Source organism: Manis javanica, chromosome 3 (assembly GCF_040802235.1).
Source record: "Manis javanica isolate MJ-LG chromosome 3, MJ_LKY, whole genome shotgun sequence".
NCBI lineage: Eukaryota > Metazoa > Chordata > Mammalia > Pholidota > Manidae > Manis > Manis javanica.
In genome coordinates this window covers 6,967,756-6,986,216 of record NC_133158.1, presented here as the reverse complement: position 1 = coordinate 6,986,216, position 18,461 = coordinate 6,967,756, and the positions used below count along the sequence as shown (strand labels likewise).

General features: G+C 39.9%; 1 protein-coding gene across 3 annotated transcripts in view; it reads left to right on the top strand.

Moving 5' to 3' along the window:
- The first annotated feature begins 4,600 nt into the window (after positions 1-4,600).
- The window catches only part of DENND6A (DENN domain containing 6A), a 40,234-nt gene continuing 26,373 nt past the window's right edge, over positions 4,601-18,461 (top strand). Inside the window, exons 1-4 of one of the 3 annotated variants that reach the window (XM_073230748.1) lie at positions 5,003-5,141; positions 11,627-11,706; positions 14,331-14,369; positions 14,471-14,513. In XM_073230748.1, the coding sequence (XP_073086849.1) occupies positions 11,629-11,706; positions 14,331-14,369; positions 14,471-14,513 (160 nt within the window). In that variant the 5' untranslated portion in view covers positions 5,003-5,141; positions 11,627-11,628. Of the gene's footprint in view, positions 5,142-11,626; positions 11,707-14,330; positions 14,370-14,470; positions 14,514-18,461 lie in introns of all 3 variants that reach the window. The other 2 variants (XM_073230747.1, XM_073230746.1) reach the window with 2 other exon arrangements.

The window sequence follows — 18,461 nt, the reverse complement described above, 5'->3', positions numbered from 1 at the left end:
TGCTTTGTATATTTGTTCATTCAGTAAATATTGACTGAGTGCCTGCCATGTGCCAGGCACTGTGTAGATATTAGGAAATGTGAAAATGAAAAACCAAGGCTCTTCACCTTTTCTTTTAAGCTTTCACAAACACTATTCAGGAAGCACCTAACAGTGTCTTCTTTGCCTGGATCCTCCCTTCGAAATCTGCTCTTAAACATTGTGTTCCTCATAGATGTGTGGCAGTAAACTCAGTTCTCTATTGCTAACACATGGCACTTGAGCCTCTGTGTATTTTCTTGCCACCACGTGTGTAGGTTTGTCCTTGTGGCTGAGGCAGCAGTTCACTCAAGAGCAACAGGGAAGTCCTCTGGCTGCCCAAGTAGACGGTTAGCTAGGGCCTTTGGACTCGCTTCAGGTCGTTTGGTAAAACTAAGTCCTGATACCTGGCTTTGCAATTCACACCAGTAGCTCAAGCCACCCTTTCCTTCTTTCTTTCTACTTTTTTTTTTTACTATGAAAATTGCTGAAATGCCAGGAGTTTGGTTAGGGGTGAATAGGGAAGTCTGGAATGTTTTTAATTCTGTGCTCAGTGTTGTTGGTAATATTAGAAGAACAGCAGAGACATGAATGCAATCACACTCTTGGCTAAGGTAGCCTACCCGGAGTCAAGCACTCCTCCCATGAAGACCTAGGGCTTTAGTTGACAGTAAATGCAACCTGAGCCAGTGATGTGACCTGGCTGCCAAAACAAGCAAATGTGATCTGAAGCAGCATTAATAGAAGGCTGGTGGCTGGGACAAGTAAGGTAATAGTCCCAGAGTACACACTGTAGTGGTCAGATCACCCCTGGAGGATGGTGTTTCCTCCTGGGCACCTCATTTTTTTTTTTTTTAGATAATTATTTTTTATTGAAGGGTAGTTGACACACAGTATTACATTAGTTTCAGGTGTACAACACAGTGATTTAACATTTATATACATGATAATTCTAGCTACCAGCTATCACCATACAAAGTTGTTACAATATTTTGACTATATTCCTTATGCTATACATTACATCTCAGTTACTTATTTATTTTAAAATTGGAAGTCTGTACTTTTTTTTTTTTTGAGAGGGCCTCTCTCATATTTATTGATCAAATGGTTGTTAACAACAATAAAATTCTGTATAGGGGAGTCAATGCTCAATGCACATTCATTAATCCACCCCAAGCCTAATTTTCTTCAGTCTCCAATCTTCTGAAGCATAACGAACAAGTTCTTACATGGAGAACAGATTTCTTACATAGTGAATAAGTTACATGGTGAACAGTACAAGGGCAGTCATCACAGAAACTTTTGGTTTTGATCATGCATTATGAACTATAAACAATCAGTTCAAATATGAATATTCGTTTGATTTTTAGACTTGATTTATATGTGGATACCACATTTCTCTCTTTATTATTATTATTTTTAATAAAATGCTGAAGTGGTAGGTAGATGCAAGATAAAGGTAGAAAACATAGTTTAGTGTTGTAAGAGAGCAAATGTAGATGATCAGGTGTGTGCCTGTAGACTATGTGCTAATCCAAGCTAGACAAGGGCAATAAAACATCCATGGATGCAGAAGCTTTTTCTCAGAACAGGGGGGGTGAGGTTCTAAGCCTCACCTCTGTTGATCCCCAATTTCTCACCTGATCGCCCCCCTGCAACTGTGCCTGTCTTAGGTTGTTCCTCCCTTGAGGAATCTTACCCGTCTCTGGCTAACCAGTCATCTTCCGGGGCCATACAGGGAAATGTAAAGTTGGTAAGTGAGAGAGAAGCCTTATTGTTTGAAAAGGTTAGCTTTTTACTTCTTTGCATATTTATCTGGGCACCACATTTTAAGAGGGATGTCGACAAGCTGGAGTATGCCCAAATTGGGCAACAGGATGGTGACTGGCCTAGAAACTACATCCTTTCAGGAACACTTGGTGGACCTTGGATAGTGTACCCTGGAAAGCAGAAGGCATGAGGATATGCAATATCCATTTTTAAATATTTACAGGGCTATCACGTACAAGAGTTGGACTCACGTGTGTAATCTCAGCAAGCACAACTCAGACCAAAGGGTGTACATTACAAAGTGACTGATCTTGTCTCCATAAAAGGAAGACTCTTCTAGCCCTTATGAACATCCAGAAAATAGCAACTTTGCAAGGTAGTGACTTTACCTTATTAAGGGGTGTTCGAATAGCAGCTGGTTGACTGAACATCCAAAGATTCATCAGTAGGATGGAAGATCCAAAGACTTTTCCGATTCAAAGGTTCTAAGCATAGAATCTTAAGAAGTAAGGGAGGGTTAGTACTTTTCCTCTCAGATCCCAAACAAGTATTAGCCACAGAAATTATGTTAAACTTCTAACATAATTTAAACATAATTATGGCCAAATAACAAAATTAGAAGAGTGAAGGAAAAAAAAGCCATAGGAACTCTGTTTTCTCTATTGGTTATAGATCTGTGTATAAAAGTTTGAGTGGGAGTGTTTATTTTTTTTCCAAAGCAGACTGAATAATATTTTTTTCCCCTTTAAAATTTCTTTAGTGCCATGGTTTGCTTTCTTTCTCATCAAACTTACGTATGGTCCTCTTCATGTGCTGTTTTCAGGATACCACATTTTGACAAGATTACTCTTAATCCAAAATTATAAAGCAGCATTTCAGGGAGTGGACATCTGTTCACATGTCATCAAGAACCAGCCCATGGAACAACTGGGGTTTAAAGTTCATTAATCATTAATAATAAGGTAGCATCCAGTAAAATGCATGCATTGGGATAGCTTGGCTCTTCTGACAACTGGTGAGATAAATTGCTGGGAATGATCATTCCTATTTTACCAATGCACAAACTCAATCTTGGAGCAGCCTGTCTGCCATGATCCTGGTTGGAGCTGCCTCTAGAATCCAAAACTTCTGACCTATACTCTAGTGCTCTTTTGAATGCAGTCTGTAATACTAGAGGCTATTATTGGTCTTTCCTGATAGCGGGTTTAGAGACTGACAGGCATACTTCAGAGATTTTGCAGATTGGGTTCCAGATTGCTGCAATAAAGCTAGTATTTCATTAAAGCAGTCAAATGAATTGTTTTGTTTTCCCAGTGCATATGTTCAGACTAGATGGTAGTCTATTAAGTATGCAATAGCACTATGTCTAAAAAAACCAATGTACATATCTTAAATAAAAAATACTTCATGGCTAAAAATTGCTCACCATCATCTGAACTTTCAGTGCACTGTCATCTTTTTGGCTGGCAGCGGGTCTTGCCTCAATGTTGATGGCTGCCACTTGAACAGAGTGGTGGTTGCTGAAGATAGGTGTGGCCGTGGCAATTTCTTAAAATCAAACAACAATGAAGTTTGCTGCATCGATGGACTCTCCCTTTCACCAACAATTTCTCTATAGCATGTGAACCTGTTTGACAGCATTTTACCCACAGAGAACTTTTTTCAAAGTTGGAGTCAGTCCTCTGAGACCCTGCTGCTGCTTAATCATCTAAGTTTATGTATTCTAAATCCTTTGCTGTCATTTCAACGAGCTTCACAGCATCTTCACCAGGAGTAGGTTCCACCTCAAGAAACTGCTTTCTTTGCTCATCTGTTCTATCATGAGATTAGTGACATCTGAGGATACTTCATCCACTCTTTGAAAACAGGGTCGCTAACACTTACTCCAAATAAAAATCCTCAGGATGTGGACAGAACAATGTTTGTCAAATGAGGCCGACTGACTGACTGGGCAGTACAGCAAACTACAGGCTGAGTCGGACATCAGGATTTAAATCTTTGCTCTGCCACCTATTGGCTGTGACTATCATCATCCTATGGAGCCTGGGGGTCCTTATCTGTAAAATGAGAGTAATAACAGACCTGCCTGATGTGAGGGTTAGATAAGATAACGTGTGTAAATGCACAAACACTGTGCTGTTTTTAAAACATATGCTTATTGGGAGTTATATTATCCATTGACTTTCACCCATTTTTCTACTGGAGTATTGTGTTTCTTTTATACTTTCACTATGTGGTTTATACTCATCACAGTATGAATAAACAATCTAGTCAGTAGTATTGTGCTGGACCGAAGGTCAGAAACGGTTCAACAGGCCAAGCACCTGGCTGGCCTTTGAGTCTACAGTGCTGCCTGAGACCAGGCTCTTGCTAAGTGATCCACAGGTTGCCATGAGGGCAAACCTGGTGTTCCAGAAAGGTCTGGAGATGTGTGCGTGTCGAGTGAGTCACACGCAACTTGGCCAGGAAAGTGGGAGGGGCCTTGGTGGAGAGAGAACAGGTGAGGGAAGGCGCAGATCTCTGAATCAGACGCCTGAGCGAGTGACTTGTAAGCCGGCAGGCACGGGAGTTTAATACTTGTTGGGCGGTCTTGTAACCTCTCATAACCTCGGTTTCCTGATATGTAAAAAGAAATAATGATGCCTAGATACTAGCCATGATGTGAAGGTGCAATGAGATAGTATTTGTAAAGTACTTGCTTGTTACAGCAAGTGGCACAAGTGTTCAATGTATGTTACCACGGTTGCCATTAGGCTTTAATAATTTATTAAATTAAATAATCATTACTAGCCGCGTCATTCCAAGAATTATTCACTGCCGGGTCGTCAGACTGCGAAGAAAGGTGCCGGGACTCTTCAGCCCCCTTCGCACTTTTGAAGAGTTTACGGACGAGGCCAGAGCCGGCTTCTCAATCCCACCCGGCAGCCCCGGGACGCGCGCGCCCGCCGCGCGGCCCCTCGGGCCCCGCCGCAGCCGGCTCCCATGGTCACGTGGACCAGGCCCCGCCCCGGCCGAGCGGGCCCGGCGGCTGCCGCAGCGGCGGCTGCGCCTGCGTGCAGCGAGCGCGCTCTGCGGCGCGGTCCGCGGTGGAGGCGGCGCGAGCAGTGAGGGGGCGGCGGATGGCTCTGCGGGGCCTGGCGGGCTCGGGGACCAGCCCCCGCGGGCTGTTGGACGGAGCGGTGGCGGCGGCCGAGGAGCGCGAGGCACCCGCCTTGGTGGTGGCGGGAGCCGGGCCCGACGACGATGAGGACGAGGCCCGCGGCCGGGGCCTGCTGCGCTGGGACGGCTTCTCGGCCTGGCTGCACTGCGTGTGTGTGGTGGGCTTCGACCTGGAGCTGGGCCAGGCCGTGGAGGTGAGGCCCGGCCGCGGGCGGCCCGGCAGCGCCCGTGGCCCGCGGTCCGGCGGGCTGGACCCTGGCCCCGCGCATCCGGGCGTGGCCGCCTCTCCGCCCGTCGGCCGGGCTGCGGTCGGTCCATCGGCAGTTCCCGTGGGAGGAGAGTGGGCTGCGGCGAGGGGTGAAAAGTTCCCTCTAGGCCCCTCCTGAATAATACTTGTTGATTTAAGCCCGGTGTCACAGCAATGACGAAAATGGCTAGCGGTACGGGGAGAAGGCTGCAGGCGGGATGTCTGCGACTTTTGGGGACACAAGACAGTGCCCCTGACAGATGGTGAACTGTACCAGCTAAACCCCACACAGCCAACTTTTGAGGCCCCGCTAGACTGTTGTCATTTGCAGTAACTCAGATAATTCTTCTCTGCCTGAGCCGGAATGCTTAGCTCAGCATGCATTTTCTCTTTTTCTGCTTATTGTTCCTCGTTTCTATCATTTCTTGATGTTGCTCCTGAAACTTGATGTTGGCCTGAAAGTTAATGTCAAGATGAACGTAGGGAAAAATAATCGTTTGAGCATCTGTCAAGCTTTCCGTCTTTATGGCGTCTTGTTGAAAGACCTGCGAATCTTACCTGCTCTTGACATTGTGTAGGGCTCCTTTTAAAGAATATGAGATTGTTTATTTTTCTGTGTCCAGGAAAAACGTTATCAGAACGTGTTTGGACGATTTTTTGTTTGTTTTTGTAGCGATGACGGATTTGAATAAACTGCCTCATTCTGACGTTAGTGGCATAAGTTGGCTACAAAATTGGCCAGAGAGGCAAGACTTAATGCGAAGCCACTGCTTTTGTATTACCCAGTTCAGTACACACTCAGTTTCCACTAAGATCTAGGCATTATGCATACAGACATGAACGATATACCTAACCCGTATTTGTAGATTGAGGCTACAATTTAGAGGAGAACCAAGAATTAATTACAGTAGCAGGTGGGGCCCAGTGCAGTGCCTGACACATGGTGGTGTTCAATAAATACTTGTCAATAGAATGAGTGAACACATGAACATTATTTTATTGAGGTAGAAATAAATAACAGTTCCCGTAGACTTTGAAGAAGAGTTTTTATAAGCCTTATATCATTTACATTGACATGTTAACCTGAAGTTGTATGTATAACAAAATACAGTGTAGCCAGAATGCATAGGATTGGGCTGTAGTTGTTTACATTTTTAAAAAGCTGCAGGAGACCCTTTTGGACTCTCACCGTTTAGGACATTCTTTATAACATTATAACATGAATGTGTTTTTCTGGCCAAATAAACATACCTAGTATAACTGAGGTGCTATAAAAATGTGAATGATTAAAGGACTTACTTTGAATTTCATTTCCCAAAGTATGTGGAACTTTTCTTTAGGTCAGTAGTTCTTTTTCTGCATTCTGGATCTTTTTAAAAATAATGATGAACCCATGAACTCTCTCCATTGGAAAATGCTTCCTGATATGGAACTATATATATGCTTCTGTGGACATCTCGGGGGTCATCTGTGGGCCTTGTGTTCCTTTGTTCCCAGATTGAGAATCACTGATTTTGATTTTAGAAGGCATAGGATGAGGTTGGTGAAGATTCCCTAATAAAGGAGCCAAGGAAAGATAAACACATTATGTTAGATGCAACACAATTCTGTTTTATTTTCCTGAGAAATGTAGGATATTGCCCCTTGCCACTTTTAAAATGGAAAAAAAACCATAAAAACTTGTTAATATAACAAAATATTTGAAAAATGTAGTTCACTTTTGTATTATGGCCATATCCAGGCCAAAAATAGGAGGGGTAGCTGTAATTGGACAAGAAAGTAAGTATAGAATTGTGTTGGAGAAGTGACATATAGCAGCCTCACCATGCTTCCTCTGCACAACCATGGGCATTCAAAAGGGAAATTAATAAAGAGTAGGTTAAAACTAAATCTGGACAATAATATCCTGGAACCCCCATTGTTATCAAGAAGGCAGTTGTTGACTCTTAGGCTGGAGACAGACTTTGAGTCTCTTCCACCATGACTTAAAGTGCCATTCTCAGAGTTTAAACAAATGCATAAACAGTGGCACTTTAATCTTAAATTCCTACCAAAGAATCAGTATAGAATATTGGATCAAAAACTCAGACTCTAGAGCTAGACTGCCTAGGTTTGAATGTATTTGACTTTGAGCATGTTACTCAGCAGGTCTCCCACTCCTCCTCTGTAACAGTACCTATATCATGGGATTGTTCTGAGAATTAGATTAATAACAAAGATTAGTAACCTTTAATGTTGATGAAGCATCTGGAACAACACGTGGGACCCAGGAAGACCTGTGTAAGTCCTCATTTAGAAAGCATTGAAATTCCCTTTTCCCTTCCAATGATGAGAACCCCTAACTTGCTTTGTGAAGATGAGGCCTTTGGACCTTAGTTTTCTCACTAGTGAAATGAAGTTGAAGTCCTAGAATGAGAGTACTTTTTAAGTCATTTTAAGTACTTTTCCCCCCCTGGGGAAATAAAAATCTAATGTGGTAGCTCAATGGCCAACCTGGTTGAAATGGGGCTTGTGTGTGTATAGGTGGTTGCAGACAGCAGAAGCAAGCTAGAGCTCAAGCAGAAAGGGGAACTTGTTGTAAGGCCGTGGAAGTGTTTCAAGATATCTGAGGTATAAACCTAGTGGGAATTCAGAAAATGGCTAGAACCCAGGGCCAGAGAAGACTCTTTTTTTTACAGATTTGGTCATGCGTCATGCTCCCTGCATACTAACTTCCTCTGCTGCTGTGATCTTTCTGATGGAGAAGTTGCCCTTTCTGGCCACTTCAATAGAGAGTGAATGTCATTCTCCTTCTACACACTAGAGGAAGGTACTTAGGCCTGTTTTGGGGCAGATTCTCACATTGATAGAATCAAGCTGAGGACCCAGGTGGTTGGGGAGTGGATCACAGTCTGTAATGCCTCCCTTGTCCTTGGTGAAGGGACAGTTAGGGGATCTTGTGAGCTGCGAAGAGACTGAAAGGTGTTGACTACAGGAGGTGTGCTCAGCTTCTTTTCCTCTGAGGTGGCCCTGACGCATCACCACAAAATCTAAGTGTCCTCTGGAACAAGGTTTGAAATCCCTTGGGTTTTATATACTCCATGTCACTTCTAGCTCTGAAATTACCTGATTATACAGTAAAGCCTTAATTACCTGAACCCAGAATTACCTCATTTATTCCTGATTGAGTAATAATATACTCATTGTTGAAACTTGCCAAGAAAAAGTTATAAACACTGGAAAACATCACTCATACTAAAAAGATTGCGATTGATTAACATTTGACGTTTTTGTTAGTGCTTCTCTTTATATCATTTTGTTTCTGTCAAGGATTAATTTGATTTCTGGGAACAGAAACCCTCTCAAATAAATTTCTGTAAAGAGAGGTTGATTGTAGGGATCTCTTGGAACCCAGTTGTAGGAAGCGGGGATGAACCCCATGGGACTGGGAAAGCCCCAGGCTTTTGCCTCATCGGTCTGGAACTGTGTGTTCTTCTGTTTCTGCTTCTCTTCACGTGTCTGTTCCATTCTCCATGCTGAGGCTGGTTTCCTCTGCAAGTGTCTCACTTTCTGCTTGCCCATTTCACCTGACTTTGGGTAACCATGCTACTGATTTTAGCCAAACTCCACTTCTGTATTGTATGGTACCAGGCTGAAGGTTAACTCAAATACTGGATTATTCGATTGGCTCAGCATGGGTCAGGTGCTCCCTCTTGTTCAGTCAGCTACGGTCAGGAGACAGGGTTTTGGAAACAGTATGGCCACTTAGGCTCATTCCTGCAAAAGAAAGAGGGGACACTTACAAAACAGTTTGGGAACAGTTTGGGGGGCTGGGCAGCAGTCCCCCAAACAGGTCCACCATAAGAGTTCACTTTTATTGATAAACATTCTCAAAAACAATGTACCATATCATTAAAGACTTCATAAATATAATTTTGTGGGCCATAATTTATTTAACCATTTTCCTTAATTTAAATACTTAGTAGTTTCCTTTTTTTAGTTCTTCATGGTTTGGAAGGTCATTTGCTGCCTGGGCACACTTCTTAGAGATGCTCTGCATTTTTGAGGACCTCTAAATTTTGAGGTGAACTGGTGACCTCATAGTAGGCTGACATTTCTGTCATTTGAGGTTGCCCCCTGATCCTCTCTGGCCTCTGATTTTATAAGAATTGAGGCATTGTTGGTGGCTTTCACCCTCTTGAAGGCCATGACCTATCAGCTTTTTGGACAGAATTTCAATCAACTGAAAAGAGCACAAGATTGGGGGTTTTGAACATCTGCTAGTTGTCTGATTTTCTGGCCAGTGTCTTCAAGTCTCAGAGTTTTATTTTCCTCAACTCAGGAAAATAACATCCTGAGAGTGTTGTTGGAGGTACTGAGATATGCATGTAAGAATTAATGCCTGTCATTTAGCGCATCCCAGTGTTAGTCCTTTTTTATAGGTAGTGTCCTTGCACATCCAATAATCAGTGTAGGACTATTCTTGACTATTCCTTCACTCCTATTATTTTGCCTTAAATTGATTGAAAAAATTACATAGCTTTGTATATGAATCAGAAGTATTTAAAGCACTTCCTGAGAATCAAGTTTATTAGATTACATTTTGCTGGTAATCTATGACATAGCCTATTTGTGTGTACATATAGTTTGTATTCTACCTCTTGCTGAAAAGATTTTCAGGCCAGTTAAATTACGTATAAAAAGCTGGACAATTTAGCATTAATATTATTATGTGTCATAGATTTCATTCTGATTACTGATTCTGTGGCCTCCTTCCCCATCCTTTTTAAACAAATTGGAGATAAAGTTCTGCTCTGGGATGAAGGCAAACTTTTATGCCATTTTTTAAAGAGCAGTTAGCAGACTTGACTCTCCTTTCTTTCCCACTTCTGCTTTTTTTTGAGTCATTGCCTGTTCCCCCTTGTCCCCTAGCAGGTTGGAGCCTGGCGTAGTAGCAAGTTTTCTGTCTATTTGTCTGAGAAGGATAAAGGCAGTTGTGTGAAGGCTTGTTTCCTTGGTTTCTTTCCTTCTTAAATGGGGTGATCCATTGTCTCTGTTTGATCCTTAGCAAGTTCACTGTTTTAATCTAATGGGTGTTGTGTGTACTAATACTGGCCTTCAAATTTCCTGTGAACAGTAAGTAGTATTTCTCAGTAGTTTGATGAAGTTCTGTGATTGAGAGTTAAAGCCTTAGTTGCCTCCTGAGTTTCTCAGGCTCCCAGATTTTACAGAGGCTTCTTTGGTGTTACTAATCTCTGATTCCGTTCCAAAGTTATAGAGTCCCACTCTGGAGATAATCTGGGACGTTCTCCTGTCCAGTTAGTCCTTTCACAAGTACTTTATGGTTTGGATTTACTATGATAAATGATGTGAAATATGGACAGTTGTATCTAAACTTTACTCTTATTTGAGAGAAATGCTTCACTGTTCACTCCATGTTCAAAGTGGTAAGTTTTCTAGGAGCATAATTTAGTTTAGATCTTGAGTGAGCTGGAGTTAGACTCAAGCCCAGCCTGCCCGAAAATGTAATGTCAAGCCATTTTTTTCCATTTCTTAAAATAAGTAAACATTTTGATTATATTATAACATAATACAGATAAGTACACAAACCTTAAGTCTATAGTTTGGTGAGTTTTCATCAAGTGAACATACCACATGTCACTACCATAAAGATCAAGAAACAGAATGTTATCACTGACCTAGAAATTCCCATTATGCCTTCTTTGAGTCATGACCCTTTCCCCTTTCCCGCAGCCCCTGGCTACCACTAAACTATTTCTGTTTGGAAGGCACATTAGTATCTCGTCATTGAAGACATAATTCTTGTTGTATTTAAAATCCATCCTCTCTTCAACATTATGACAGTGTTTGTATGTGAGTTAATGTCTGTGTAGGGGATAAAGGCAGGTGGTTCTGGGGAAATGTAGGTTCTGCCAGGCTTTGGATGCTAGGTGGGATCATGCAGTGGAGACAGACAGTCACATGGCAGTAGGCAAGCACCCATTCACACAGCTGAGATGCACGGCCTGTATGAATTTTTCCCATGTCCAAGTGGTACTAACAGTAAATTAACTTATTTCTGATTTTCTGCCTCCTGGGACCATAATTATTCCCACACTGAGGTAGGAATGTTAAATATGCAGGGGTGAGTAGTAGATAGACATACCTTTGAAGAGAATAGCCCCATTTAAAACATTTTGTGATAGTATTTTCCAGTATATATATATTAATATTTTTCGGAGGCACATGTTTTTCTATTATATTATGCGAAATATTTATGCCATGTCATCATTTTTAGATCTTAATTATTATATCAAACAAAACTTACTTTTTTCTTGGCTGATTATCTGGCTGCCTCTCCCTTATTTGTTATTACATGGGAGACCTTAACATAGGACACAGAACCAGGGTGACATTAGCTGATGCTCTCTGTCCCCTTTTGATGCCTCCCAGGAATGCCAGTGGCCTGGGGGACAGAGATGCCTGGACTTGAGCTGTGGAGAGAGAAAACTTCAAGCGAGAGGCGTCTCCAGGTACCGGGGCCAATCCACAGTTGATTAATTCCCATAGAGGTTTCAGGAGCTAACTGACTAAGCTAACAGCAATTGCCTAAATTTATATTTAAGCTTTTTAAAAAAATGAGATAATGTACACAGATAATAGTTCTAGTGATTGTGGCAATTTGTGTAGCTCAAGATACCTGGCAATGGTTACTTTTGTTTTTTACAAGGGGAGTTAGTTTAATTGAGGTTTTAAAATTAAGTATGAATTTTTCCTATTTTTCTGAGCTTATTATGTACAGTATGGACATTTGGATAGCTGTAGCATATAAATATACATTGTTTCTTTTTGAATATCATATCCTAAAATAAAGTACTGGGTAGTTCTGACAGTACATTAAAATGAAATTATAGAACATTATTTGATAATCTAGTACAGTTTCTAAAAGGCAGAGTTGATGGTTATGTAATTATATCTTTTTCACTTACTTAAATATATAGAGCATATATAAACCCCTTAAATACATACATACACATATGTATATAACACACACATTTTACGTATGTTTAAGGTACTCATATGTATGAGTAAAACATAACATTTTTTTCTACATTGCCATGCTGATATTTTAAACCATAGGAAACCAAGTACAAAAGAACCAATGTAATGTCTTTACGTAACAAAAAATGAAACTTCGTGTGTTTGCTTTTGAGTTGATATAACCACAGGAATAAAAATCTGAAGGGCACTCCCATAAAACTGACTTTAGAGTCTAAGATTAGGCTATTATGGAACACTAAACTTACCAATATGTTTTAGACTAGTAAAATTTAGGATAATTTAGATATAATGAGATTTTTATGAAATATAGCTAATTAAGTTATAAGATTGGCATGTCTGCTTTGAAGGTAAAAAGGTAAAATGGAAAGGTGAAGCAAGGGAGATCTATGTACACATAAGAAGAATTGCATATTATTAAAGTGAGTCGTTGAATGGAACTAATTTGAGGGTACATCCACTGATTGAAGAAATATCTTTTTAGTGTCTGCTATGCACCAGAGACTCTTCTAGGTATAAAGATAGAGTGGTGAACAGGACAGACCAGATTCTTGCCTTCATGTTTTGTGGAGGCAGAGATAAAGTCAAGTTGTTTAGAGCATGGGATACAAAGCAGAGTAAATAGAATATTGCCTTTGGTGTCATTCCCTATTCCAGGAATGGTGAGGTGGTTTACAGTAACATACCAGTTCTATAGACCCTCCTCGTATCCCTGGATTGAGAAGGATTGTATGCCACATCCTGGCTAGAGGGCAAAGAGGCTAGGGGGCTGCTGCTAGTGATTGCTGCTGTGCGTGGAGTGAGGAATGGTGGCTTATATACTTGTTCAGGTCTGAGCTCTGGCACTTAACTAAATGAATACATTTGTGGAGAGTTATTTAACTACTGTGTAGTTGTCTCCTCTTCTGTAAAAGTGGGGAGAATTGACAGAGTTGTGAAAATTAAAAACTCTGGAACATGCACATTAAGTGTTAATTCTCTTCCATCTTTTTTCTTACCTTAGTGTTCTTACATATAAAATGGGGATATCACTACTAGCCCTTTCTGTTGTGAGAACTAAGTAAAGGAAATAAATATGTGAAACCACTTTAATACAGTTTATAACATGGTATTTCTATATGCTGTTTCTGGAAATGGAAGATTTTCAGGCACTCTCACAGCTCTGGGGAACGAAAGAACTCATGGAGTCTTCCAGAAGTGGGAAGTTATGGGTCCCCACAGTAGCAACTGAACATTTACATAATTTAGCTACTCTTTGTGCTGTTTCTCCTCCCTTTTGTTGTCAACCTCTAGCTAACCTGCTGTTCATAATCCCATCTCTTCCTCACATTGCCGGGACAATCTGGATTGGCCCACCTGAGCACTGGTATTGGGGCAGAATTTTCACACCGACCCACATCTAGACAGTTGGTTAACTGGCCCGTGGAGTGGATATCCTTGGGTCCAGTGTTTACTAGTGCTTGTTTTGACACTATTCTTGCTTCCTTTGCAGGGGTTGTGGGGCAGGGGTTTCCCTCAGAAGGTGGCTGTGAACATTGTGGGCAGCAAACCAACCTGTCTAGGAAAATGCAAAGATTATTTAAAGGGATTGAGGGAATTAGGACAAACTTATGGTGGGAAATGTCCTTTGAGGTTTCTTAAACTGGAGATTGTTACTTTTTCCTTTAACTTTTTCTTTTAATTATTTTCTTTCAGTAGTTAGTGATTTGTATTACTTCTTGGGATCAGTTGAAAAATTATTCTTTCTTGAAGTAGCTACCAGCTCAGCTACCAGATCAAGTTCTCTTTTCAGATTTCAGGCTTCCAAAAAAACGCCTTGCTAAGTTTTGAGTTGTTTGTAATTCAGTTGGTAAATTATTTTTGATAACTTAAGATTGCACGAATCTTTTAGAGATAACTTTGACCCAAAACATTTCTGTGCGTGTAAAGTAAATCCTACTCAGTTCTCCTAGCTTCTCCCAGGTTTCATTGTTTAAGTTTGTGAAATATTTCTTAAAACTCTTCAACTATAGCCAACTAGTATTTTAGAAGTACCTACAAATGTTTATAATATGCCTCAATGTATTTGTCTAACAAAATTTAACTCTTTTTCTTCCAGGTAATTTATCCTCAACATTCCAAACTTACTGATAAAGAGGTAAGTAAAAACATTGCTCTGTATAGTTTACTGCTGTATTTCTGTTTGTTTTTAATTGGTGTGTGTGTGTCAGCATATATAGCTTTTGTTTTCTTTTTCAGAAAACCAATATTTGCTATTTGTCTTTTCCAGATTCAAATTCAGGTAACTATTTTTCATGTGGTGTTTCTGTTGAATTTTATACTAAGAATGCTGATTATACTCTTGCTATGTGAACATTCGTTGAAATAGTATACTAGAATGCAAACTCAGTTTCAGCCTAACAGGTCAGTGACTTTGATTCCTAGTTTTATGATACCTAGTCATGTCTTGTGGATTTTAGTTAGTTTAAAATAACTGATGTGGTAATGAGGTAAAATATCAAGGAGTAGTAAACTGTTGAAATACAGAAGAGATTGAAAATCAACACATTGGTATGTTTGGGAATTTATAGTAAGTAGTTTACTTTCAGTTCAGGATTTGGGAACTTGCCAAGAACTCTCTAAAAGCAGTGAGTTTTCAAGAAAATGACAGGGTAAATCTGGTTATGAAGCATGGCCATTAATTATTTGCAATAGTTTGTATAAGTTAATATATGTAAAGTGCTTGGAATGGTGCTTGGCATCTAGAAAACACCGTGTAAGCGTTTGCTGTTATTGTTAAGCTTGGTTTTCCTCCTCTCTTTCAGACTCTCCCTTTGTGTGGTCCTAATTGTTGAAATCTTTCAGGATACCTCTTGTGCTCGTGTGTTTCACTTTCAAAACAGCTTTTCAGGCTTAGAGTGACCAGAACATTCAATGTCTTAGACCACACACAGAACCCCGTGAAGCAAAGCCACTCTGGTTCCCTTTCCTTTTGTGGTTACTTGTAATAATATCTTGTTAATTTTGTTCATCTGATTTGGGAGATGTGACATTTTAATTTTTTAAAGCATTTTCTCCTTTCCTTATAAATGCTTCCACAGTGTGTTCCTATATATTTGGGACTCAGCTTTCACGAAGTATGTAAAAAAGAAGTGATAGCCTGGTAGAGATCCTACTAGGGCAAAATGTTGTTCTGACCTGGAATTATTGGAATCTTTTAATATGTTTTGCCTATTAATGAAATAAAGCTGAAGAGGTCTTACAGGATCTCCTCATTTCAGTTAGCGTTTTTTCTGACAAAGTCCACACATGCAGTTTTGAAAGTAGTGAGTGTTGGATTTTGACTTCAGGACTCAGGGTAAGCCGAGCTGTGTGGATTGCAGGATGAACTGACTATGTGATTGAAGTCCCCATATTATACTGCAGACTTTTCTCTTTCCCATCACTGCCAGTTTTTATGGCTCTCTTTCACCCCTCTACATAAGCATCAAGGCTAGGAGGCTAAATGTATGGTGTTTGGATGAACTTTGTTATTTCTAATTTTGTAGTTAGTCTCTCCATATGTCATTTCTTGTTAGAAGTTAAATGTAAATCTGCATATTTCAGAATTTGTTTAGTGTTTTAAGCACTTGAGTGACCTACAGATGTTTTAAAATGCCTTTTTTTTTTTTAGCTGCACATTAAATGAAATGTGGCTCATTGTGTTCAAAGTACGGTTGGTACTTAGAAGTACAGTTGACAAAAGATCTTAAAAACTGATACCTTGCCATTTTAACAGATGAGTATTAATCTAGATAGCAAGAGACTATGAGTTTTGTGTGTATTTGAAAGGACTGTTCTCAGTTGTGGTTGCCCAAACAGTTTGTTTCACTTGTGTTTATTAGGTAGGAGTTGAGATTACCATGCCAGTTTTGAAATGGATTTAATTTTTCCCAAACTAGCTTTTACTGTTATGGAAGGAAATCCAGGCAGAATGGAGCAGTCTTTAGGGAAGAGTCATCATCTAGGTTTCATTTCCATGGTGCATACTCAAAGTAAAATAGCATTTAGACTCTATGGTAAGATACACAGATAAAGAAGAATGATTTGGGGATTCCCAGTGGAATGATTTGCCAGTCCTCCCACCTCTCCACCCCTAACCCACACATACCTTACATCCTGTGACTTTAGAAAAATTCTGTTTGGTTTGTTTTAGGTTTCAATTTTGTGTTTGTTGAATGGCTTTTATCTTTAGGTGCCTAAGTTTAAATATGTCTTCTCTCTGATAAATATTTGTCAGATTTTTTTCTCATTATTGTTTACCATTAACATCATCTGGATGTGGGTGTTCCCGAGGCTTACTCTGTGATGGATACCCAGAGACTGCAGTCATTGTACTTCAAATGTGTCCTGAGAGCAAACTCAGCATTAGCAGAGTTGCAAGTAATGCTGTGTCCAAGGAAAGATTAATCCTTGCTCTGGATGGATTAGACGTGCAGACAATATTTATCTCAACATATTTCTTCTTTATAAACATCAGTGACATCATCATGCCATGCTTCTACACTGTTTGTGTTGAAGGGCCAGTTGGTTTTTTAAGAAACTTCCAGTCTGTTGTGGACCAATATTTTTATAAGATGCAGTTTAAATGAATTATTAGAAACATGAAAGGGAGAAAAACTAAAGAAGTGCAAAATAAAAGTCCAAGTTTGTCAGAGCAATATTGAATTCTTATAAGGGTTTCTGAATGTGTATTCTGAATTTAGATATTTATTTTGTTAGGGTTTAGTAAGATGAGTTTGTGGACTGGCATCAGTCCAAGGACTCCACTTTGAGAAACTGTGGTCTAAGGTCCTGCTTCTCAACAATTTGAACTTAAATATCTAATCATAGGAAGAGTGACTGCACAAAGCTGAAGGTCAAGGGATGGGGCTAGCCTTTGAAGTCTAATGTTTTTTCTTAGTTTTAGGCATTCTGATCTGCTCTATAGCTGTGTTTGTCTTAATACAGAAATAATCTTTAAAGCTGTCTGTTTCTTTTAGGAAAAGTAATTAAGCTTTTTTCTTCAAATCTCTGTGTTGTTTTTGGCACAGGAAGGTGTCTTCTGTTTATCTGTAGCTTTGCAGTCTCAGTTTGATTGGCAGATATAAAAGAAACTTGCAAAATATTCTGTGCCTTTGATAAGTTTTAAATGGAAGAAGAGCTCTTCATGACATGCCACATGATGTTCATACAGAAGGAGCCAGGATGGAAAGGACTCACAGAGACTGTGAGTTCAAAAACTCTGCCATCTGAGGGCCACTTTTCAGGACTTTTTTTTGAGTGAAGATAAGAAGCTTTCAATCTCTGCTCCAACTGGCAGAGGAATAGCATTTTCAAAAAGTTTTATTGAAAATAATTCATCTATGTAAAGTGTAGAATTCAGTGGCTAGCAGTATATTCCCACAGTTGTGCAGCTGTTACCACAATCAATTTTATAATATTTTCATCACCCAAGAAGAAACTCTCTATGCCGTTTTCCTCCCACCCATCTCCACCCCCCAGCACTAGGCAACCAAATAACTTTCTGTCTCTATGGATTTTCCTATTCTGGATATTCTATATAATAGAAGTGGTGTTTTTGAAGTCATTTTGTTGATCAAGAGCACCAGCTCCAAAGTCAGAATTCTTGGGTTTTCTTGGCCTGCCATTTAGCAATTTTGTCTCTTTGGGTGATTCTGTGCCTTGGTTTCCTCCTCATAAACATGAGTAGTAGTGGGACCTACCTGAGAAGCATGAAGACGTGTTAGTTAATGCATCTAAAGCATTTAGGATAGTGCCTGGCACAGAGTGTGCACTCAATAAATATTAGTGCTCAACTCATGTATTGGAAGAGAAAAAAAATTGCTTCTGAAATAGTGACAAAGTAATGAAATGTGACTTTGACATGGGATTCTACTTGATTTCTGTTGTAAGGACTTAGTTATTTGGACAAGGATGGTGGGGGAAAGTTGCAGGAATTTTCTTGGTTTAAAGAGTGTCAGATTACAGTTCTGTTTTCTAGACTAGTAATGATTATGTTAGATTAATTAAAACAGAACTTTTCCTAAAGCTGTGGGGTCTTGATGAGCAGATTTGCTTATAATTGTTTCCTTAATATCCACTACTTTATGAAGGGAAAAGGTTTATGTTGCTTTTGAACAAGAACCCTTGTTAAGATATATTTTCCTTAGGGAGCTGTCATTTAATCTCAAAATTTATATGAATTAATCCTTATCCATTGGTTTATATA